The sequence below is a fragment of the Azolla caroliniana genome, unplaced genomic scaffold, assembly GCF_043228905.1.
Source record: "Azolla caroliniana isolate FFs.n. ecotype wild unplaced genomic scaffold, voAzoCaro1.0.p SCAF_10, whole genome shotgun sequence".
Classification (NCBI taxonomy): Eukaryota; Viridiplantae; Streptophyta; class Polypodiopsida; order Salviniales; family Salviniaceae; genus Azolla; species Azolla caroliniana.
In genome coordinates this window covers 19,907,762-19,934,290 of record NW_028230445.1, presented here as the reverse complement: position 1 = coordinate 19,934,290, position 26,529 = coordinate 19,907,762, and the positions used below count along the sequence as shown (strand labels likewise).

The following is a 26,529-nucleotide window of genomic DNA, read 5'->3' as shown; positions in this document are numbered from 1 at the left end:
AAAATAATTGTACAATAATCATGTTTAGAAGATAAATTATTTTACTTTCTTGCTTGTCAATTTGTTCCTTCTCTATATGATGGCTTTCATCCTTTATGACCTTCCATCTATCTCACTTGTCAATATGTTCCTTCTCTTTTTGATGGCTTTTATCCTTTATGACCTTCAATCTATATTCTTTGGACAAGCCATGTGAAGCTCAGTTTCACATAGTCATTTTGTATTGCTACAATATGTTTTTTCACTACCGATAATAGCTTGTTACCTTTTCCTTATGAAGGAATATCCAATCCACTAGGTCCAACTATAAAGCATGTAAATTGAAGGCCAAAAGGTCAATAATCTATCATGTGATGCAATCTTGTTGATTCACCAATTTTTGGGGAAAATTTACAAAATTTTGCTTTTTACTACATGCTCAATATTGTGCATTCGAAGTCAAACCATTTGATATTTTCAATATCACACATCCTTGTGATGGTATGATCATATTTCAAATGCATGTGAAGATAAATGACATCAATTGGACTTGGTTTGGATTATGAGGATATGATTTTCAAATTGTTGAGACCAGGTGTGAAAACATTTTGACCAACAAAGGAACAAACCACCGAGACATATTGTCTTTTGTGTTGAACAAAATCTAGCCCATTGACTCTATCAAGGCAACCAAGTTGAGGCACACATTCCTTTTTGAGTCATTTGACCTCAATACAAATAACCATCTTGATTATTAATGTTTGTTAACAATATGCCTTTCTCTAACCAATTATCATTTGATGTAGGGTGTGATTGAGATTTTTGGAGAGCAACCTACAAGAAGGAACAATCTACAAATTGGGACAAAATTTTGGTAGATGCCTTTCTTAATCAAAACATAAATCTTCACAAATTCTTGACTTGTGCCATAGGTTAAATATCAACATGATAGAAAATGTGATAGAAGACATCTAACATGAGCTTGGAAATGTGGATTGGATCCAACATTTGGAAACTTGGTCATTTAATCACTAAAGACAAACCACCTTCTAGAATTTTACTATCTAGTCTAATTTACAAAGGTTGGGCAAATGTGTGTCAACATGTAAGGACACAAGTTATGAATAATTAAACAATGGCAAACATGAGAGGAGACGAGAAGTGAATATCTATCCTTGCACCCATAAACCATGAAAACTAAGTAAATGTTTTATTAAGAAAAAAACGCCCAAAGCCTATACAACTTGAACTTGTTTGCCCAAAAGGCTACAACTTTTTATGTACAATGATGTAAAATAATTCTAAGACCAAATATCGAACTTTGTAGAAGGTGTTGGAATTTGTTGATATTCAAGAAAGAGTCCATGAAAGTCAATAGTGCCATTGAGGCTCTTGAGTTGGCATTGTAAACAGGGGAACCGTTTTTCATAAGTGAAGAAGCTTTTTCCTTCTCTTGTTCACAATCTCTAAGGAACCATGCCATATTATCATATTGGCGGGATCTTGCATCCAATAGATTTTTGATAGGAATCATAAGAGCATGGGATGTGATTAAAACTAAGTAAATGTTAAAAGTAAGTCATGTGGTAAAACATAAAAGAGCATCAAACAAGCTTGTGAATCTCAAAGAAATTGAAATAGGCACATGCCCATTTCCTCAAGACCACCTTCCCCCAATCATGCAGGTTCATAAATGTCATTGTAGTTTTTTTTTTTTTCAAAACAAAATATCCTTCCATTAGTTTTCTAAAAACATATCAACTACAAAGTACAAAATAGATGCAAAAGAAATGACTATCCCAATGGCTAGCCATGGATCCTTCATTTAACTAAGATCCATCTCAACAACTAATTAAATTTCAGTATGAATGTCACTGTAGTTACTGTCTTTAAAATAGCCAAAGGGCCAAGAAATGCAATGTTAATGATAAGTGAATCAATCACATCTACTTTTTTGGCCATGTTATGTTAATAGACTCTTACCTATCCATTCTCTATTGAATGGCTTTGGTGATCATAAATGAATAGACTAAACATTCAACAATTCTTTCAAGTTTCTCAATCCAAAGTGTACAATAGCTCAACCTTCACATTAAGCATAACATCCAAAAAGATTTCGCAAACCATTGGCAATGATGCTTAACAACAAATGCAACTCAATGAACATTCACACATATAGTCATTTTAAAAGTGAAAAAAAAAAGCTTCATTATAGGGTAGTATCAAAACTTCCCATAGTCAATGCTTCATGATTTATCAAATTCTCTCTGTACTTCACCTCCGCCTCTCATGCTTCTCACACACACACTCTCTCACTCTTTGTGCCTCAAATCAAACACTCTTTGGCGTTTTGATCTTTCTTATCTCTACCACAAGATGTAGACCCTTCAAAATTTGTCCATTTTCTTTAAAACTAAACTTCTTTTCGTTTTCTCGCTTGATATCCATGTAGTAATGATTTTGAACATTTAATGCCCCCGTCTACCATGTGGCATGTAATGATTTCTATCGTTTATTGATCCGTTCCTTCTCTCCATTGTATGACCTTTATCCTTTATTAATTTCTCTCCTGTCAAGTTACTATGAACTAATCATTATGGCACGAATGTAAAGCTATGCTTCTTCGCCATTACATTGTTTTGCCCTTTATGTAATACGAGAGCATATTTGTGTATTACTCATGGTCATGATTTGGTACCTTCTCCAAAAGAAACCTCATGGGCATGGGCAATCAATTTGTCCCTTTGTGGACCACCTATAGATTGAAAGCAAAAACCAATGCAAGGCATGCAAAGGCAAATGGTTCGTCCACCCATCATACTACCAAATGCCATTTACCCTACTCTCAATCATTTATATTTAAATAACATTTCATTTTGGAATATGAGATATTCGGAATTCCAATCCATGTGTGGTTACAATTGCCCTTCCAAACTGGCAACCCACTAGCTTCATCAAGTACTATTAGGATTTCAAGGTAATAATAAAAAAAGGTATCATGAGTTGCATCCATCCCCAAAATAACCAAAAAGTTACCAAACTTGTGAATACTTATTCCTCTCTCTATCTCTCCACTTTTCAAATGTCTATCATCATGTGATGGCACATAAACTTTAACGAAACCTGAGAAATTATCCAATCATCATGTCTTAATATAAGTTACCTTTCAGAATCAGTAGCAAAATGTAGGTGAGAGGAAAATGCATCTATGGTGCATGTTGTCCATGAGCTCAATAAACAGAGATGACATGTGCAAATTTGCATCGTAACAATCTTCTCAGTTGAATGGAGACTAGACACCTGAAGCATCAAGACATACATTACAATGGTTTAAACATTTGTCAACTACCTCAATAGCTTACTAGTTTTACAACCTAAGAGTTTTAAGGTGTAAGATCTCTTTTCACAAGAGATCTTACACTTAAAAGTATCGATTTCTTCTTACATGAATGGAGACTAGAAATAAAAAAACCATAATGGCCCCTAATCTTCTACAAATTCCCTACTAGGACTAATCCATTGCAATTAATGGTCTTTTACTTTAACAACAAACATAAAATATGGTTTCATATTATACATCTGAAATCACAATACATTCACGACAAAATCTCTTGTCCCCAAGGAAATTTTCTAATATTCATGATGATCAAAATGCCAATCCCAACAAGCCAATTGAGTTGGATTCCCTAGTTTTACCAAATATATACATACACTTAAAAGTCTTAAACTCAATCCCAATAGGAACCCAAACAATAGTGAGACTCCAAAAACCTCAGACACTTTGCAAAACCCCCTACTGTTTCAATCATATTGTGCTCAATACATTGCTCCATGTTGAGAGTTCCTCCAATGAAGGAAAATTTCAACATTTACTTCTTCCAATGACGCCATGTTTTTCACCATTCCCAAATGGAGATTTTCACATCCTGTGTGTAAGTAAATAGCTAATACTTCATTCACAATTAACAAGACAGATTAACCATATACTTTTCCCAATGAAGATTTTCACCATAAACTTCTTCCATTGAAGGTTTTCACCACCCCCAAAAATACAGATTTTCACCATATGCATTCATATATGTGTGAATACGTATAGAGCTAATACTTCATTCACAATTACTTCTTCAAACAGATTAGTCATATACTTCTTCCAATGAAGGTTTTCACCATGCCCAAAATGGAGATTTTCACTATAGGCACATATATATATATATATATGTGTGTGTGTGTGCACAATTACTTCTTCAGACAGAAAAGCTCTCTTTTTTAAACCAACTGATATATAGCATGCTACCTTCAGTCACGTTTTTACTGCATCATCATGCATATCCCCATATACGAAATGTCTCAACAAGCAAATTGAGAGCACGTATCACATTGTACTTTTTCCAAAACTATTTCTTCAGATTTCTGCTGTCTCAGCGATCGATCAAAATTGGAGAATGAATCATCACATCAGAGACGAGGTTGTTTTAGCACTGCTGCTGGCAAATTTTTGCATTACCTAGACAATAATAGAGAGATCAATCCGATCGGTCATTATTAATTCTTGAACTTTATAAAACCGGTCACCGATTCCAGAATATCTTTTGAGCCTGAAAGTCCTCGGATATTACTTCGGCAGATTTGTAAAACTAGCCGCTGATTCCAGAAAATCCAGCAGAATTGAAATGCTTCAGAAATTACTAATTCAAATCGTAGGCACCTGTTGAAGAAATTTCGCCCAAAAGCTCATGCAAAAGCATTGAGAATAGAATACGCTCAACTTCAATTCCTAACTCTTCAATTTCTACCCGAAAATCATTTCCCTTCTTATTTGAAGAATTACAGCCCAAACCTGACGATGATGACTCTTGTAATATAGCATCTACCGAAGTTAATAAAGAAGATACTGCAGGTCTTCCAAGATCATGCAGTATGTCTGTATGAACATCAAGCCACGGATGGATGATTAATCTTGATTTGATAAGATCTGCATATTCATCCTGACCTAATAAACAAGCCATTAAACCATTGCAATCTCTCCTTCTCCCTTCTTTGAATCTCTCCATCAAATCAAATATGCCACCATCTTCACAGCTTGATCTACCTGTGAAATCTTCCTCTTCCTCATCTATATGATATAGCTCTGAGTCTACCTCTGCATTTGAAGCATCCAATGAGTTAGTATTATAATCGTAGAGACTGATCTCTTCCAATGAGTTAGTATAGCCTCTGTGATTTGCCAATCCCATTGAATTGCATGGACGTCCTTTGATCCAGCTCCAAGTCTGTGAAGGCTGATCGATCCCATTAACAGAACAAGGACTAGAATCCGGGTCTATTTGATCAGAGATAAAAGAAGATATGTCATAAGTATTGTTGAGAGGCAGTGATTCTTCTGCTTCTTTGTCAAAGGACCTTTCTTCCTCGTCTTCTTCGTCTTCTTCTTCTTCAGCAGCAAGCTTCATCAACATGTTCAAATCCATCTTTGCAAGCATCTCAAAGCGATGGACCTTTTCTAACCAGTGTTGCTTGGCTTCTGCAAAACAGAGTAAACAGAAAAGAAGACATGTCAAAGAGAATCAACCGAGATAAATAGATACATACGACCAAAAAAGCTTCAATCCTGCAGCATACCAATTGAAAGAGAAAAAGAAAGAAAAAATTGCATGCATTTAGATACCTTCGAAACAGTCGAGACGACTGCCCATAGTACTTGAGCCTTCTTCTTCGTCATCATCTTCTTCTTCTTCATCTTCAAAGACTGCATCGTCAAGCACGGACACAGGACTGGATTGTTGAAACTCTTCGACACAAGGATAGGTGGAAGTTGCGACCGTTGCAGACAGAGGAATCTGAACGGATTCATTCTTGCTGATGTTGCTCCCATCCTCATACAATAGCTTCACAGGAATCAATTGATTCCTCGTTACTGTCGGAGAAACACAATCATCGCTGCCATATTCCTCAGCAACAGGTGACATGAGCTGCAGCAGCAAAAACCAGTACAGATTTTCTGTTGTTAAGACTTTGCAAAAGATGATCGTATGGGGCAAATGAAGATGGAGAACCAAACAAGAAGGATTTTCCTCAAGCGGGAATTATTCTTGAAAGGACTCTTAAAGCTATGCAATAGATACCAAGAATCAACAAAAGAAAGATCGATGAGAAGGTTATATCAGATCAAAGCTATGTAGCCGAAGGAAGAATAGAGAATTTCGCTCAAAAGATAAAGAGATAACTAAAAGAAAGCAATTGCTGAGAAGATGAGAACTGATTTTATAGAAGGTTAATACCAACAGAAAAGACTTCAAATTCAATTAGAAAGGATACCTGAGAATTCGTTTCCTGCAGGTTCAGGTGTTCTTCTTCAGCGTCAGGAGCTGCAATAATGGTGGCTCCCACTTGATGATTACCCTCTCGTTCCCACCAACTGAAATCACATAATTTCTGATAGCTTGGCTTCACAACCAGATCAGAATCAGAGGCTTTGAAATCAGTAGACGATAGCAAGGCAGAGACATTGAAATCATCATCTTCTTCGTCTCCTTGTTTGAGTTCTTCTTTGCTTACTTGTTCTTGTTCTTGTTCTTTTCCAGAAACTTCTCCTTCTGCAGTGCCCATCGATGAAGCTGCATCAGTAGCAGAAACCTTTCGGAGATATTCGAAGAGAAGATGTTCAGGAGAACCTTGGACAATAGACGGAATAGGTGTTATTAACGAAGAGCTTGGGCTTTCATGTGAATCCCTGCAAGAATACCCATCTTCTTCGCCTTTCACTGTCTTGGAAGCTATCATATCTCGTTCAGCTTTAGTAGCTCCTCCTTTAGCTCTCATATCTTCCTTCTCCATCAAAAGTCGTGGCTTTAATTCATGAGTGTCCTTCACTGTAAGTTTTCTGCATACAGAATCAGAAGATGTGGCCAGGGTAGCTTCATTTGCAGCAGACATGAGAACTCTATTCAGATCGAGATCGCCTTCACAATCACCTTCCCTATCAATCCTTTCTCTCTTCTCTTTCAAGCTCCGTGTAGACATTGACCCTTCTTTGCTGTAGTTGAACATTTTGGTCGGCAATGGCGGATCTGATTTCTTCTCCTTCTTTGAAAGCTCAGGCTTCTGAGCGTTAATTGCTTTCAACAGCTTTTCCCTCGATTTCAACAAGTTATGGTCATGAGAGCTCTTCGGCCTGCCATTATTTTCGTCAGCAAACAGAGAACGCACAGAGGTTAACTGCCTCCTTGATCGCGAACGATTACTACCTTCAAGGATCTTTGAAGCTGCCTCCATCAGAAGAGCTCTTCTGTTACTAGATCCTTTACTGGTTTGATTTTTTGTGGACAAGGTCGCCATCGATACATCCTCGTGATTCTTTGCCTCCTTGTAATTTCTCTCCGCTTTACTTAACGGCATAGCAACCATGCTTTCTGCAGGAGCTCGATCTCTTCTTCGTATGGTTCTTTTAGAATGGATAGAGTCAGAACCACCGCTCAGAACTGAGGTTTGGGCTAGATTTCCTTCAATAGAAACGCATGAATTAGAAGAAACGATAGCCTCAGAACTGTTCGTCTCTAATTCGAATTGCATTGCCTTCCTCCCATCACCATCGCTTGCAGAATTCCTTCTTCTGTGTGACCTTATCTCTTGCAATGGTTGTTCTTTAAGGCTTCGACTGCTCTTCATCCTCACTGGTTGTTTCTTCTCTCGTATAGCATCCTGAAGAATGAATGGATCTTGCTTCGCGTAAAGAAGTTCTCTGAGTTCAATAGTGTTCATAAGCTCTGATCTCGATGAATAATCGCCTTCTCTGCACACACGGTGCCCTTCTACATAGATGTTCATGTCTTCTCGGATCCCAGACATATTGTCTCTGCTTCGAATAGCGCCCTCTCTCTGTCATTCAATTATACATTTACACAGTACAGTGCTTAGATTGTATATCACTCCACCGTCATATTGATCTACAATTACTGCATTATTGTAATAATTAATCTCTTACCAAAGATGGTTCCACAATTCCATCGAACTGATTAAACACGGGCTCACTCTCCCTGTCGGTTGCTGATGATGCATGAGCTTCTGCAGAAAATGAGAAAGATTTCCTACTCAGGAACCCTGTGTGACTACAGAATGCAAAACTTGATCGAGTGGTCAATAAATGTTGCGGCTTACCTGAATGATGGAACCTTGGAGGAATATGCTTATGTCCCAGTGCTCCAATGGAACGATTCCGATGGAAAATTTGAGAGAAGACACTGATGCAGGAATTTCCAAGCTTCAAATTCTCACCCTTTCGTCCATGAACTCTCCACATGGATTCTTCAGTCGCACTTCGAACACCAGTAAAACCTGATGACATAGCTGCTACTCCGGCAATGGGGCCAGGACTGATAAAGCGTAAGAACCAGGATATGGAAGAGGAACAGACAGAGTGATTTTTGTGGTGCACGGAGCTATGACGATGAAATCGGGCTTAGAAGATTGCAGCAGTTTTTGCGAGAGTTTGGATAGATGGAATGGACTATGGCGCTAGTTAGAAATGATCAGAAAATTCATGAATAAGCAATTGATATTGGATACTCGGCGAGAAAATTTTATTGAGATGAGGGGAAGAATAGAAGGAGCAGCAGAGATGGCGATGGCGATGGCGATGAAGAAGAAGAAGAAGAAGAAATATGATCTCTTGTGATGGACTAATAATAGTGAAATGGTGGAGAGGAGCGTTACTTTGCAGAGAGAAATGAGGAGGAAACGAAGAAGTGGGAGGAGGAGGGGGGTTGGTGGTTGTCTGAGAAAATATTTGAAATTCAAATTTTGAGAGATCTCTATCTCTCTCTCTCTCTGCATTCATCAAATCGAGGAGAGACAAAAGAAACAATCAGAGACAGAGACAGAGACACAGAGAAATAGAGTTAAGGAGGTTTTATGTATGTATCTTCGGCTTCTGAGATTTACATATACATACATATGTGGAGATATGGAGATATATTCGTGCGAAGGTAATGGCTCAGATTCTGAGACGAGCAAACAACTGTGCAGAGGAATTTATGTATATATATACATGTGTAGTCTAGTCTGTAGATATATATCTATCTTTCTTTCTTTCTCCCTTGGCACAGAGAGGAGGAGAGAGAAGAAAGAGAGAGAGAGAGAAAGAGAGAGAAGGTCTCAGCTAAGCTAAGCTATGGAGGAGGAAGAAGGGAGGGAGTAGTAGCTTCTTCTGTTCTCCTGGTACGAAAAAAAAAAAAACCACAAAGCGAATAAATAAGACAAAAAGGCAGGCCCCCAAAAAAAGAGAGAAAAGAAACAAACAAACATTTTAAGCCTCTCATCATCAGTCTTCAGACGCTCTCTCTCAACTCTCTCTCTCTCACTCTCTCTCTCTCTCTTCTGTGTCTCTCTGTCTGTGCATCGATTCTTCTCCCAGAGCAGAAGATATACATACATACATATACTGTATGTATGTATGTATGTATGTAGAAAGAACCTTATTTCTTCTTCTCTAATTTAGTGTATGTATGTATGCACAGTATGTATTGAAATCGCCATGTCTGCAGCAGGCCCGAGGTTTTTTTATTCATTTGTGTGTATACGTATATATATATATTAATTTGCGTGAAAAGGTGTGAAGAAAGTAGCGATGGCGATCTCGCAGAAGGCCGCGCAAGCTATATTGCTTACATACATACATACAGACAGACAGACGACAGTAGAGTTTTCTGAGGCCCTAGCTAGCTAGTTCATGGAAGTATATAGAAGCAAATATGTATGTATGTACATAAGAAAGAGGTAGGCAGAGTAGCAGGTGCAGGAGGAGGAGGAGGAGGAAGAAAAAGCTTTAACTTACTTACCCGGAGAAAGAGAAGTTGCGACGAAGAAGAGTAGATAGAGCGAGCAGCCAGCGATGGCGAGATGAATCAATGGCGATCGATCGATAATGTGTCTGTCTGTCTGTCTGTCTGTGGTCTGTCTGTGCAGGCACGGGAATATGGACAAAGGAAAGACGAAGAAGAAGAAGAAGAAGAAGGAGAGAGAGAGAGAGAGTAGAGAGAGAATGAAATGGATTGATGAGCAACCGCGGATCGTGAAATTCGTTTCTGTGTGTGTGTGTGTCTGTTTTTTTTTTGTTGTTTGTTTAGAGAGAGAGAGAGAGAGAGAGAGAGAAAAGTGCAGTCAAAGAAAACCGGTAGATTATTTCCCGGCCGGGATTTTTATATTTATAAATTATATTTATTAGCAAAAATAGATTTATATAACTAAATAGAATTATGTATTATCTGACGTCTGTTATTTACTGTCGAACAAAAAAAAAAAAAAAAGGTTTTCTGTTTTTTCTGTTTTTTCTTTTTTTTCTTTTTTTCTTTTTCAAAACTTTTGAATGAATTGCGTGCGTGTCTTCTAACTAACAGACACCCCGCGATAAATTTTTATCCGACCACCAATAAATAAATAAAGTAAATTTTCATTTTCGTCCCAATCTCTCTCTCTCTCTCTCTCTCTCTCTCTCTCTCTTAATTAATTACTAATTTCCTTCGACATCCGAACCAAATCTACGTGTTGTGCTTATTCTATTTGTTTATCTTTTTTAATTACCTTTTTAATTACATTTTGTTTTGTTTTATTTATTTTTTAGTTGCCAATGTGTTTAAATAAACAAGAAAAGTGTTTATAGCCAGAAACAGCAAAAAAATTACATATTATTCTACATTATATATAAAAATAAACCCAAAATAAAAGGTCGTCTAAATTAAAAAGAGCTCTTTGGTACTAACATTTGTTACCTTGCTTTGTTTTTTGTTTTTTTATTTTTTCTTAATTCCTATTTTCTCGTCGAGTTTATTTATTTGTTTTTTTTAACACGTTAGATTTAACAAGTGTGCTATATTTTTTTATTTTTTTATTTTTTTAATTAGAGAGAGAAGAAAGGGCTTGTGCAGAGGTAAAGATGGCGTAGCGTGGGAACTGCCTCGTGCTGCATGCATATTAGTTTTTTTTTCCCTTTTAATATTTTCCCGATACATTTATTTATTTTCTCTCCTTTTTATTTTTATGTTTCTATTATTTTACAAAAGTGTCCGCATACACACACGCAGGTCTTTGTTTGTTTTTTTAAAGAAAAAGAAAAGAAAAAACGAGGAGGAGAGTTGTGGGTCGGAGATAAAGCAAACAAAGTTTGTTTCTTTTGTTTTGTTTTATCTCAATTTGTTTTTAATTTCATTAGCAGTTAAATCAAATAAATAATTTTTTTCCCTTTTTTGACGACTCATCTATTTTCTGGGTGACCCAAAAAATAAACAATAAATACAAGTTATACGCGAGGTCTTCCCCTTCTTCTTCTTCTTCTTCTTCTTCTTTTTCTTTTTGTTCTTCTAAAGTGAAGGGGGGAAAATTACTCCTCTTTTATGGACACACACACACTCACTCCCTTTTCTATACATGGCTTTGTGACACGCACATGTGTGTTGGTCACCTCCCCATTTATAATTACAACAGTCCCAACAAGTTGTTCCTAATCCATTGACCTCCACTACTCGATATTGTTATAAGTTTGTGTATATCTTGTTTGCATAGTTTTTTATTAGTAAGCTCAAAAATGTAGCTCGAAAACCAATCGTCCCTTTTGTGGTATTTGGATTTATGTTCGTTTCTTGAAGTCCTTATTTAGCCTAGCACCTTAGGTTGGAGTCCACAAAAACGGGAGGGATTTATGAGTAAGAAGAACATGCATGATATTAGTGATTCGTTCATGAGTTGCGATAGGTATTGCAACGAGTTGTTGATTTCCTCGCCTGCTTTTGTTTCGGCAAAGAATATGAAGAAAGCCAAGCAAATGTGCTACAAGCTTTGTTTCCTTTGTGAATTAGGCCTTACGTTATTGTCATTATCACTTTGTAAAGGCTCTTCATATTTGCATGATCAGTCTTTGTGTCATACTACATGCATCAAAAAGCATGCTTCATACATACTTTTTTATTTTCCAAAAGTTCATGGACACTGCCACATTATTGATCCTTGGATGAAAAACTTGTATGTAGACATAAATTTCTTTTATTAGTTGCATCACCTTTGATAGATACATTTCTTGTCTCACGAGTCAATGTCACAAAGTTAGTTCATGCATTTCATCTCTTTCGTGCAAAAATAGCTACAAACTAGTTGATTAAATTGCAATCGCAAGACCTTTCACATTGATCCATAAGAGAGATCGAATGATGACGTATCTATTGTTACTCATGCAGTTTTTTGTGGCTTAAAGAAGAAGCTGCAAAGAGATAGAGAGACTGATATATGTATCTCCATTTATGTAGATGATGTGACGAGTAATATCAGTGTCAAGTAGGGGTGTCTCCTAATCACCTATATTGTTTGGTTGGTTCATATATCAGCTTGAAAGTTCGATTAGATCTCATGAAGGAGAGGACAATTGCTTGTGTCATATGTTTGTATATTGTGTTGCTTCATACATATGAAGTAATCCTGCCTCACAAAAATGTGGATGGATTACAAAAAGATATGGACGCTTCAGCCCCTTTTTGTGACACACAAGGCTAACTTTTGTTCATGGGATATAAAACCGTGATGATTGCAATGGTTGGGTGCTAATAACGTGGATCACCTTAAACTATGTACATGTACATATAGGAGTCTATAAATGTTACCAATGTCTAGAAATATTTTTGATGATTCATACACACGAATCTAAACTACAATAAACTTGTCAAGCAAAGAGCTAACGTTGGACTCAAAAGGCTCATGTTCCATGTATTGAAATTGCACCCAAAAGTGGAAATCTAAAAATCTTGAAAAGAAGAAGAAGTTATATGCAACGTTTGCATAGCCAATCATCTTGTATGGTTGTTGAGTCATGTGGTGTTTGGTGATAGGAACCGTGGAACATTGAAAGCAATTGAAAAATATGAAAAACAAATCCATGCACTCGAGATTGGTACCAATATATTGACTCATGATATATGGCTAGCAAAATGTGGGATGAGCTATGTAAGTGCAAGTTTTGGAGGATTAGCCATATGAGTTAGTGCATTTTCCGAGTATAAGTTTGCACACTAGCAATCATGAATCAACGACACACAAAATAATTGGTATGCATGCACTCATGCTTGACTAAGAAATTTTTGGGGATTACGTGCATATATTAGTGTGTTATATATTTGCTACAATAAAACTTAGCTCCCTACTCACAAGTTTTTTATACATTCATGTATACCATCTATGAGCATGCATGGTTGAGATACACGCATATAGGCAATATGCAAACTATAGAGAGTCGGAGCAGATAAATGGAATCCTTTCTACATAAGACGAGAAAACATGCTATGACTAATAAACTTATCATATAGGCTAGAGAACCCATAAAGAATTCATCATTGTGAGCATTATTATCATCACCTTCCTCGCCTTCAACTAAAGGCACAACTAAGATGTCAAGAACTCTTTTGACAAAAGAGTTGTAGGCAAGAATCTCCATATTGCAATCTTCTAAAAGTTAGTTGTTGCGTCGAGTTAATTACGAATTAACCCACACTTAATACCAAACAAGCCCCCTTTGTTACATTTCTCTTTGTGATTGATTGATAACACAACTGATTTTGAGTTACATATTTAAAATGTTATAAATATGGTCGAGGTATTACTCATATATTTAGGAAAAGCTTCGGAACTACCTGAGATGCCACTATGTTTTTGTTATTTTCCCAAGTGATTGTGGCAATTGCGCAGATAACACACATAATCAAGAAACGCGGGAATTAATTGACCATATAATCGTCAAATATCACATGTAACTGCTCAGGAGGGGTCAATCAAGGGTTTTGCTAAAATAGCAAACACATAATTAAATAATAACTAGAGTTAGACCTTGCTTTCAATTGCTGCCACATACAAGTCGTTTTTTTTATTCTTAACTACTAGATGGCAAACCTTGAGTTGGACATTGCGCCGAAGACAAGCATTTTTTGTCTTGTTTTTCCTACCATGGATGAGGACCTTTTATCGTGGTGATCGTCTTAGATAGACTCGACAACACTCGAAGACGAACTCTAAGATTTCATATTATTTCACACACACGCGTGCACACATAGATATTAAATGTAGTATATTAAAATACAACACAAAGCCGCAAAAATGTATAACCGATCATTATTAAATGCCACCATCACATCAAGGCTCTATAACATCAAAGTGGTTATCTCTTTTTAAAAATCGTAACATAAAAATCGTAACAATTGAGGGAACCCAAGTTCGATCCATGTGGCTTGAACCATTTCCATAGATCATATTTAGTCTCCCATGGACACGAAGAATCACTCTCTCGATCAATGTCAAGGAATGGTCAAAATCAATCATGCCTAGAAAATAATAATCTATGTATATTGGACTTGGAGCTTATTGTGCATATATGTACATATATATATTAATAAATATGATCTTTAAAGGTCTGTTATAAAATAAGCACAATTGTAATTCTTGTCTATCTGTGTTATTGTGATGAGCACACGCAAGAAGCTCTTATTCTTTGTTTAAGAGTGTTTGTTCCCTTCGTGTTGTTAATGAGTATAATTGTTTCAATGGGGTGTCCTCTCCTTGTCCGTGTTAGATTATTGATACCCTTATCGACCTTTCAATGTCTAATTGGTCTATCGTAGCAAACGTTGTATAAACCGAGTGTCTTGGAAAACACAATCATTATAGATATCCACATATCCTTGGAATTCTAATGTCAAAGAGTTTTAGTCATCGTTTCCCATAAAAAAAACTCTTTGCAAGTTTGACTGTTTTGAGTATGTTTCGTTTATTATTCACAAATAGCATGCATAGTAATTGGGCCGTAACTTTTAACTTGGAATACACATTACTATCCTTGACGATTTAATGTCTCTGTCAATATTAAGGAGAAGAACAATTGCGATTAAATTTCTTCACTCTATCAACCATTGGGGTAGGAAAAGTTCTCCACTCCTAAGATGCACCAAAGAGTAATAACTATAAGGTCAAAGTTTTTTTTTCTATTGGACCTCATTGAATTTGACTTTTGGAACATCACCAATACTTTCAACCATAGGTCTAGAGTATATAATGGACACTTAAAGGTGGAGCAATGCCAATGGCTTGAAAATGATTAACACACTTGTTGAGGACCCCGAGGACCTTGTTCTAGATATATGAAAAAGACATCGATGTCACTCTCATGGTCACCATGACATGCGTCAACTAGAAAGGATAAGGGTTTAAGTTCTTAACTCTTAATTTATGAATTTCCACAACTTTGGTGACGGTAAGCTCTTGTAGAGCACAATGTTTTTAAATGTGAGACTAAAATGTAGAGCCAATGCTCTTAAATGTGAGTCTACAATGTAGAGTTATGGTTTGTGGCAAGTCATGCATACTTTTGCCTTCATGGTTGAATCTTGGATTCACATTCACATGCCAAAGGCAAAGGTGCAAGGCAAATGACAACCTTCACAATAATGCAAAACATGGAAGTTCAAATGAAGATGTAAAGTTGATGAAATTTGGACGCGGGATTTTGAGTGTACGACCTTCATAGGAATGCAAGAGATGAAAGTTCAAATGAGCCATCAAGGCTTTCAACATCAATCATTTCTAAAGTGACTTCCTCTTCGTAAGAATATGGGCAATGCATGTGCACTCAAAATATATGTTATACATTTATGGTGGTATTCTATAAATGAATGTGAAGTATTTACATCAACTTTCACACATTGTAGCTTAGGCATACGAGGCAAGCTATCGTAAGTTAATGTTTGAGGATATATTAGCTTTGATAGACATTTATTAGTTGTGTTAAATGTTTTCTTTATACTATTCTTCATTACTTATGTAAGTTGTGCCCCAACTTGAATAGTGAAGGTTTGATTACATTTACATATATTTTGGGAGACTGGATGATGATTTGTCTTGATTCCATGTAAGAGAGAACAACCTATGCCCATAGGTAGCAAATTACTCATTATCAACATTTCATGATCGAAAAACATTCGGTTGACATTCGGTTGGTGCAAGCGTGTTCATCTTGATAGTGGAATTAGATCAATGTAACTTCCTTCAATGGTGGAACAATACTAGTTAGACTTTACAATATGTTTTTTACGGATTACACATTAGTGAGCATATAGTTGGTGTCAAGGAGATGAGGAAAGCCAACTATTTGGAATGCAAGTGTGTTGTTATTTATTGACCATTGATAAACAATGTGATGTCATGTTATGATGATATGGAAATGCTCGTATGCACTAAGTGCAATACTTAGGAAATGGGATAATGTGCTTGTTTGCTCTTGAATGAATGTGAACAAATGGAATCACCTTACAATAACTCATGCTTGCCCTATTGACCTTCATTTGGGATTAATAGGCCCAAGTCACCCCATGAGATCCATCCTAGCTACTAGGGCATGTTATAGATCCATCCTAAACATTTTGTTACATGTATGGTACCAAGTTGGATGCGTTATTTGCTTTTTTGGCCAGAGACAAGCGTTGTGCAATTAAGAGCTCCATTAGTGAATCTTGCCCTCATCAAGCTACATAAGTTTGGGATCAAGTGATAACAAGTGTAACAACATTTGCCAAATTGGGTTCCATGTAGCCACCCTAGGAATTCGAGACAACTTTCACAATTGACTCAGGCTCTTTCTTTTGTTCTAATGTGGTTGCCCTCGCAAGGGCGACTAAATACAAATATCTTTACAAGATATATATTAGGTTTGGTAAAACCCTATTTGTGAGGGCAAGATTGTTAACAACTTCATTTAGTACCATTTAGGTGTCGTTGTTGGTTTTTTTTTTCTTCAAAAAGATACGCCTTGGTATTATAAAATCATAAAAACTACAAAAGTTGTGTTGGATAAACAAATATACCAACAAATTCGCTTGGTATTAGGTGTGTTGTTGGTTGTTCAAGTGAATATTGAGTAAATGTCTAATTAGAGTAGTGCTTTTTTGCATGTGTTGAAAATAGTACTTAGAGGTGATCTATTAGTTTGTTCAATTCCCCGCAATTATCTACCCACCTGCCTAATGCTCCTACAAACAAAAGGGAGGGTCTCCTTCGTAATTATATGTAGGGGCCTCCTTCCCCATCTCTTGAACTAGGTTGAACCAATGTAGACTTAGAGGTAGAGGGAACCATTGACATGTTAATTCACTATTGTGGGTGGATGGCACATGGTTAGGATGCATAACTATGTTGAGCCAGATTGTTATATCATTGAAAACCACCACAAGAGTGAACAATAACGTGGGATGATGTGGTTATGACATGGTCTCTTTCTTCGCTTACCTATTTGGATAGGGAGACACATCTAGAATGAGCATCACTATGCCACTTTCTATTGATTATAGTGATGGCTTCAAGCAAGAGTATCACATTTTTTTGAAATTTTCTTTGCCACAATTCTATCATTTGATATATCGATTTGTTTACTTTCAACGCATGCATGCTATACATGTAGGACAATTGGTTTGAACTCAAGTAGCGCACTTGGACATGTTTACATATGAACTATGACCATGTGCACGAGTCACAAGTACATTATGTATGGCTACACGCTCGTTTGTAGTGTATGGTATGCAATTAACACGTTGATTGCATGCTCATGCTTACATAAAAGTTTTTTCCACAGGGAGTTGTGATTTGTTTCAAACATAAGCAAACTATTTAGCTTGCATACAACTTTATCATGCCTTGTATTCTATAGGCACCTTGGATCATATGTTGCAAATCTTGAGAGCTTGATGGTCATTATTGAGATTTTACATTTAGCAAAGCTTGCAAACGTTTAAATGGTAAAATATTTGGATGTGTTCATCCTCTCATATACTTGGAAACAATACATGACCTAGCTCGATATACTTTAGCTATCATACGGGGGAAGTTTATCCACACCCTTGAGAGTAAGTATGATGCTTCCACATGCTTTTTTGGGTTGTTGAGGAAAAGTCGCATCCCTTCCTCATTGGTCCTTAGTGCCTTTTCTTTGGTCCCATATTGACAATTTTGTGGACCATTTTAGTACAAAGCATTCTCTCTTCTTCTTCTTTTTGAGAGAGATTAGATCATCCTTGTCAAAGGGCGAAATATAACTTACCTCGAGTTATGTGTCTAGAGTTGATTATTGACTCGATGTTCAAGAATTCTTACTAATGAATGTTGTGATTGAGAGTGCACATTATGACTAAGAGAGAGATGTGTGTAGGGATAGGTGCGGTCTAAAAGTGTGGGGAAAGTAAACAGGGTGTAGAGAGAGAGTGTGTGCCTTGAGACTAGAGTTGAAAGGTATAGAATGAGGGGGTTTGAAGTTTCTAATAGAAGTGGAACTATAAATATGAAAAGAGAAAAATGTGGAGCGGGGCAAACGTTGAAAGGAAGAGGGGTTGATGCACAATGTATAGATTATGTACGTTATCACATGGAGGTTGAAAATATATCCTTAACATATGATAAGCTATATGGATACAAATATGTTGATATGACTTAGTTTGGAGTTCTAATTGCTAGAAAACAATAGCCACAATCAAAGCAAAAAAAGGTGAGGGTCCTCTCTCTAAATCGAGCACTTATTTTGATGTTGATGATAGATAAATCTAGAAGGTACATAGCCATAAGAAACTAGTGCATTGAAGATATATATATGAGCGCGTAATTCCTATTTTCAAGTGAATCTGTGTGTGTGCATGTTGTGCATTCGGGCAAATGCATGGGGTGTTTGTTTCAACACAATATGCGCACATATACTTAATATTTCTATGTTGTACATGATGTGTGGACATGTCTGTAATAAATATCAAGAAGTTGCCTCTTACTTAAGCAAGTGATATACATCCACAATATTGAATCACAACAATGAATGCACATACATAATCCTAAAACGTCAATGTATCACCGCAATTCCAACAAGATGTTCCTAGTTTGGAACACAAGTGACCACGAATCATTTTATAATAATGATCACAAATATGAGAGGTATTGACCATGTTTGACATTTGACTTACATATTGGTGAAAGTGGAAGCATCGTACAAGACTAACTATATATGCGCATTGAACATGAGAATTTTGTGTGTGTGTGTGTGAGAGAGAGAGAGAGAGAGAGAGAGAGAGAGAGAGAGAGAGAGAGAGAGAGAGAGAGAGAGAGAGATAAAAGTGAGTGGTACTAAAAATCTAAACTACATATGGTACTATTGAGGTAATTTTGAAACAATAAAATATGATTTAAAAATGGCGATGTGGAGACACTTCCCAACGTTTTAACCGTTCTCGAAGGTTCTCATCTACGAAGATAAGGTCGCCTCAAGTTTCCCCCACCATGCATTGTGATTTACCCAATGTAATAAATCCTTATGGTACATGTTGGACAGGGTATTTGTCAGGTTATTCTTGTACCAAAATCTACGATCTTGGTGCTGCCATTTCTTCAATGCAAATGTTTACATCACTTGATGTGTGCGAGTTTGTCCGCAGGAATTTAAAGCCAAGGGAATTATACTGGTAAGTTGAATCTAAAACTAACACTATACCAACTCAAAGTTAAAGTGAATGGGGATAAAGCCAAAGAAGCCTAAAAGCTTCGAAATATTGTACAATTATTTGAGGCGTTTCTTCTAGTCCATGCCACCTCATTCCAATATAAGGTTGAGGGGTTTTTCGGCATTTGGGAGCGATTATACATTAATGAAGAAGATCTATTTGACCAAAAATAGAGGGACTAATGAAGTCGGCTGCATAGAAATTTGGGGAAATTAAATTCTTGTGGAAATTGTGAAGCAATCATGGAATTCTGAATGGTAGTAATTGGGACACCTGGGGACTTAAAACTCAATGTGACATTGAGAAATCGTAGTTGGTCTTTTGGGAGCTCTAGGTAAATGCACATATATTTCAGGTCAATAATGTGTGCTCATATTCAAATACATTCATCGTTTTGTTACAAATAAAATATGCATAAATTATAATGGAAAGAGAGAGAGGGTGGAGGGGTCCAAAGACAATACCCACCATGACCTCAATTTAAGAGTTCAAACTTTGAAGGTCGTTTACACACAAGACGACATTAGACTTTTCGTAAGCACTCAAGCACATCCACTTAGTGGCTTAATGTCCTCCCATAACTTGATGTGTGAGTTTGTCCACAAGAAATTAAAGCTAGGGGAATTATGATGTTAACTTCACAACCTACAACGTAGCTCCGTAGATTCAAAGTTCAAAATGAATGGGATTTGCATGATTATCAGAGAGCTTAGATTTTTTGAGAGATTTGCGTGGTTATTTGAACATCTCCTCTTGTGCCAATTTAATATTGGGGATTTTTCGGCATTTGTGAATGAATCACATTTTCCGACACATGAGTAATTGATGAATAATAAGTTTATCCATGTGCAATCTTTTGGACACCATATTTTCTATGGATGTAATGATAAAAACTATATTTGTAGCTTTGAGTGTTTGCTTATTTCTTAGATAGCATAATTAGTAACACGCAACATTTTCATGATATTTATGCACATTGTAGCATCCATATGTCCCTTTATGAAAATGATTTGCACAAAGTGTCAATGGACTTTCGAGTTTGGTATACTTAATCGTGTTATACTATATCCGTGTCCGTCCATAACGTACCCTTGACATACTCATAATTGTGTATGTACTATGTCCTTACTAACCTTGTGTGACCACATATCTTCCCCTAATCATACACTTATTCAAGAGAGATCATTTACACATATAGGGCGTATCAATGAACATTTATACCATGGATTCTCATAATCATACCATCCGGTGTCCCATCCTTGACATACGCATGAGTCATGACATATCCATGAACATCTATATCCTAACTACATTCCATGTGCAACCATGCACACTCCAATACATCTACACAATACCCATGAACTTGTTTATAACCTTCCATTCCATGTGCAACATGCATTCTCCTAGGCATACCACTCTTTGGCATATTCAATATATTCATTGAATCAAGGGTGGTGGGGGGGTGTCTTGTGTTTAATGGCCAACGCATTCCCCTCTCACAAAAATAAAAATAAAAAACAAAAACCATATAATTCAAAAGGGTCGTCTTCTCTTCTCACATATAAAAAATAAAATAAAATTTCTGATTTTGACAAAACATAAATTCAATTAGTTTTTTTTCTTCATTAATCTTTGCGTTTTAGTTTCTTTCCAATCCATGAAGGGAGTTACATTGTGTTTGCCCACGATAACAAAATTTTGTTTTTGCCAATGGATTGATGGGCATTTTTATTTTGTCAGTCTTGCACTAAGAAGGAATTTTTAAAATAAAAAATCCAAAGTGATTTTAAACCCACAAAGAATATTTAAAAATGTGTGATTTACATACATTAAAGAACTCGACATAAATGCTCTCACCAATATCATCGCAAGCATGATAACCATAAAGGGATTGGCGGAGGGAAAACCCAAATAATTGATATGGATTGGATTGCCCAGGATTGTACTCATTACCAACAATCAAGAGTGTCCATCGATCACAAAACCAAACTGTCAAAACAATACGACCAAAAGTTGAAGGGTAAAATGCCAAACAGTTCATCGATTGGACGAGCAACAACCAAAACTCTATAGTATAGGTCATTTGATGCAGAAAAATGTTGTATAGGGATAAGTCCAGACTAGGTGAAGTAGAAATCCCCAAATAGACGTTCCTTGTGACACAAGAATATCTTGACGACTCCATTGACTTGTTATTTCACATATCCTACACATCATTGCAAGTTATGTGGAAAATTTTCAAGTTGACATTCCATATACATGTCAATTTGTCGTTGAAGTCCGCCAAAGGCAAACCATGAGCTGAAATCTATATTACGTTCCATCCAATAATGCACCGCGGTATGGTCCAAAAATAGGTTGTTGATAGAGTGGCATGTGATACATCGAGAGCCATGCATTCATCTTGCACACCCCAAAAGATAATATATTTCAAGATATTGGACCACATTCTTTATAGTCTTTAAACATTCGCGAGACAAAAGCATGATCCATATTGGTCTCCAAGTTGGATAATGAGTCTTTAAGAACAACAATCCAATGAATACTTTCTAAAATTTGTAGAATTATTTTGATTATCGTCCCGCCATAACCACTCAAGCCTTGTCAGTTGTTTCAAAAACCAATCAAGGTGGTGCCACTTGATTGTCCTACCATGTGCGGACATCTAAAGACAAAGGGATAAAGCAAACATGTCCCAAATTACGAGAGTGCTAGATGAGGAAATAATAATGGATGTAAGATATGAAACCACACACTATAATGATCTTACGACTTTCTTTATTTCCTCTCAACGAGCTCAACTAATTTCTTTTTATCAAACTTAACATTTTCTTCCTTCTAAAGGGAGCTAGCCTTAACATGGCTTCCGTGATTCTCGTGACAATGCATATTATTGTTAGGGTGGTTAGGAGGATGACATAAAAGCAAAAAAAAACCATTAGCGGCTAGGCAGTTTGTTTGTTTAGTGTCTAGGGGAACATAGACCTAGAATTTGAGATTATATTTAAAGTGCTAGTCACCTAGCACATACAATCTCGGGCATATGTAGCGTAATGTTAACCCAACCTTATCAAGTAGTATATTTCTATTTGAGAGTATTTTTACAATGGAAATTATGAAGCTACCCAAGTGCAACACTCATTTTATGATTTTCTTATATTCGAGTTATGTGCATGATTAACTTACGTAATGGAACAAGTTACACACAGGGGAAGTAGAAAACACATGATGCAATATAACATAAGCAACCAAGAAGGAAACATACAAAGAAGAAGCAATGAAGGAAGACAAACTTTGGCAAGTAGTGTCAAGATCGTTTTCAATTAAATAAAGCCTTCCTTTCACGCACAACAACACTCATCACAAAAGAGGGTGGAAACAATTTGTATCAAAACGAAATCAATCAAAGACCCAATGGTGTGAAGAAAACAAAAAGAAAACTCAAACTAAGGAAAACAAGTTGTTGTGGAAAACTACTAGATTACTCGGTTGATCACATATTGTGCTTAAACCAACCATGGAGCCAAGTTGACATCAAATGTGAAATCTCATCACAAACCTTGAGATTAAGTTAGTGACAACATGTGTACAAGGCACTCTTTCAACTATGCAAGACTCATATTGTATTTCATCACGTCTACATTTTTTAGTTCCATTGTCCACATAAGGATTAATTCCTTAGACCTTTCTACGAATTCAATCTTCATGCCAAAATCTACATGGTATGATGGTATTCATTCTTAAGGAGTTAAGCACATAACAGATATCCCCCATACAATCATGCTTTGTAGTCCATGTATCCTTTCATACCAATATTGTAAAAGAAAGAAACAACTCTTCTGATCAAGACCTACCTAGCATCATTATAAATTTTAGCAAATTATACATCCAAGGTATTATTTTGCATTCATTACCGACGACATGTTCAATAACACAATGGACGTCTTAAAATTTTTCAATGATGATTCCAATCTCCGCCTTCTTTTTTAAGGCCATGTAATATCCCAACTATTGCTTCTCTTGTAAAGAATAACCCTCGATATCATTGGAACGTTTGTACTTTTAGACAATCTATGCAACTTCTCTTTGTAGGGATTAATTGACGAGCATTTGGGCAATTTGATATAGTGCAAATAAAAATACTAGTAAGAAGGATCGAGAATGGGAGAAATGCGAAGAATTAGATGCATTTGTGTTTGATGTTGGTTTCATTATAGAAATGTGTCACAACTCTACTTTTAGATCTTGGTAACAAACTAATTTAGGCAACGCGCCCCCCAGAGGAAAGTGATCATGGACATATGGTTTGCGCTTATCAGCTGCCTATGAGGGCAATTGGATGAGGTTTGCAGCCATTCCACCGACGTGGTTACTGCCCGTTTGCGCTTTTGGCAGAAATGGTGGAACACGCCTATGGAGACACAAGGAGGAAGTGGCCCGAGGTGGAACTATCAGCCCCCACGCTGGTTGTTTCCGTCTCACTTACCACCCTCCCTTCGTTGTCAACCCCAGGAGTTGTCTCGCACTAGCCATCACTGAAGGACATCGTTTTTAGCTATAGGTACTTACATTAAGTAGTCAATCGAAAGGCGTTGTAACTAGTCTCATTATCTTGAACTTGATCGGAGGGAGATTCCCCGATCTATGTTTAAGCCTCCTTGTAATAATCCTTCCTTACTAATGGGAAAGTAGCTTCATTTTGGGAAAAAAAAAAACAAATTTGCGAAAAACATGGCTTTACAAATCACTTTCCACATTCCAAGGGTTGCCAAGGCCATGCCAAAAAAGTCTCTAGTTTCAAATTATACAAAATAGACCCTAGGAGTAGGTCATAGACTTTGAAGCAATTACTATATATGTGAAAGTATGCAAACTTCAATTAATCAAATTCATCGAATTGTGGGATTTGGCACAACGACTTAGGATTGCTATCTCACATATGTACATGTTTTAAAAACATCTTTCTTTCTACTTAAAAAGCTGGGGGCAAAAGTTCACATATTTAAAAAGCTCAGGAAGGGCAATGCATTGAGACCTTTGCTTTCTGAACAATTTGTCATGACCACTACATGTTGAAGCGCCACACATGATCCGATGCACATGTCCTTCGTAAAGCCACGGACGAAACTCCTACTCGATACAAACCCACATAAAAATGTAATTAAAACAAGGTGTATACAATGCATTATTGTGCACAATGTCGTCATGTTTGGAGAAACATGTCTCAAATATAAAAACAAAACAATGACAAGATGACCGCTTTTGGGTACAAGAGGTTAGCTTTATAAAGATGATGTTACACTTATAATACACATATCTTACACATACACATATATTCAAGATGCTCTATTATAAGTAAGTGTTGTATGTGCAAGATATTATATTATCGGTAATTCTAACCTAATTCACGTAAAGTCTTAACTTGGTCGTGCAAGTTTTTCTACCGACAACCGCTTTAATTAAACTAGTTTAAGCCGCTCACTTTAATTACTATATACAGAAAGGAAGACCTCAAAAAGAAAAAAGTCTTGTCTCTAAACTTTTGTCACGATAAGAACTAGAGCTATTTTTATTTGAACATTTGTCAAAAGAAGGCCCCTTTTTAGATAACACAGACTTGAAATGGTTACCTCTGCTTTTTTCTCATTGATGAGCACACAGACAATCGACATACTTTTTAAGCCTTTAAAGTGATATCTTTATCATTAATTTATATGTATGTCAATGGCCATAGGTAAACAATCAAACAAATAATTTTGTGTGTGACATTAGTGTTAAAAACCCCAAGTTTAGTGTGGCTGACACGTTCATCCATGTTCTGTGACAAGTTTGTCCACGAAATCACAACGAAAATTACTTCAAAATACATGGTAAATACAATGATAGTCACATCAATAACATATGCTCTCTCATGTAATGAGATCTTATTGTAATTAGCATTATCGTATATATTAAATGATTATTTATTAATTAACTTAAATATGTGATTTCCCTAATTGCGTTTCGTAATGAATTGATTTTAGCTCTTGTGTTTTTCTGTAGTAATTGAAAAGAAGAAGAAGCTTGATGGCTTTATTTTTCATTTTTCATCTCATAACAATGGAAATGACTTTGAACCTTGCCTTCCATTGTGGGAACGCACTCTTTTCTTGTTTAACCAATGAATGCTTATATCCAAATCCACTAACTTGGTTGACCAATATGCTCCTAATGAGATGTGCCCACCAAATACCACCATGTTTTCATCCTTTCCACTCACTTGGTTAACCAATAAAACTATTATTGAAATTTGGCTTATTTTTTATATCACCCAAAGATACCACATAATGTTTTGGCTAATTATTTTTAAAATGGAATTATTAGGACAATACATGGTTGGAGATGAAATGGACAAACATTGTCTTATGTATATCATGGACTTTGCAAGGATATCTCATAAAATGGTTTAGCATGCGCATCATTGATGTATCACGATTACACAGTCCTGCAAATTAGTCATGGAAAGAAAAAGGTTCCCTAGCTAGAAACATGATGGGGCTGGTTTGATATCTTGGAGCACCTTATGATGATGTAAAAGGGTTAAGGATCAAGTTGGCGGTTTAAGCATGGAAAAGGTTCAAGGATACAAGATCTCAAAGTGACTTTTGATGTGAAAGAGCTTAGGATCAATCTAGATCACTAGATCATCAAGTAAAGTGTAAAGCATCCTTAGGCTTATGTACAAGAATCATTCAATTAGTATAGAAAGTATTTAAAACACCACTTGAAGTTGTTGGGACCTCTAGGAGTAGAACATGCATAACTTGTTACTGGTGCACAACAAAGAGGTCTTCAGGTTATAAATTATTTCTAATGTATGTATGAAATAAGGAAATAAATGATAGATAGTAAAGAAGGGTGCCGATCCACCTCACCACCCTCGAATGAAGGAATCGAGATGGACATGAGCCTTGATCGGCGTTCCATACCACCGCCATGGCATCAAGTGGTACTTGGTACTGCC

At 36.5% G+C, this 26,529-nt stretch overlaps 1 protein-coding gene and 1 long non-coding RNA gene across 2 annotated transcripts; one reads left to right on the top strand and one right to left on the bottom strand.

The window, feature by feature from the left end:
• Positions 1 to 3,669: 3,669 nt before the first annotated feature.
• LOC147859446 (uncharacterized) lies at positions 3,670 to 4,681 on the top strand. Its single transcript, XR_015530346.1, has 2 exons — positions 3,670 to 4,009; positions 4,139 to 4,681. It is a non-coding gene; the product is annotated as an uncharacterized LOC147859446 (long non-coding RNA).
• Positions 3,935 to 8,402, bottom strand: LOC147859445 (uncharacterized). Its single transcript, XM_087325695.1, has 5 exons — positions 8,134 to 8,402; positions 7,961 to 8,040; positions 6,295 to 7,854; positions 5,645 to 5,948; positions 3,935 to 5,500 (listed from the first exon to the last, which is right to left on the bottom strand). Exons 1-5 carry the CDS (start codon positions 8,318 to 8,320, stop codon positions 4,665 to 4,667), a joined length of 2,967 nt encoding a protein of 988 aa, XP_087181821.1. The 5' UTR covers positions 8,321 to 8,402; the 3' UTR covers positions 3,935 to 4,664.
• Between the last annotated feature and the right edge of the window lie 18,127 nt (positions 8,403 to 26,529).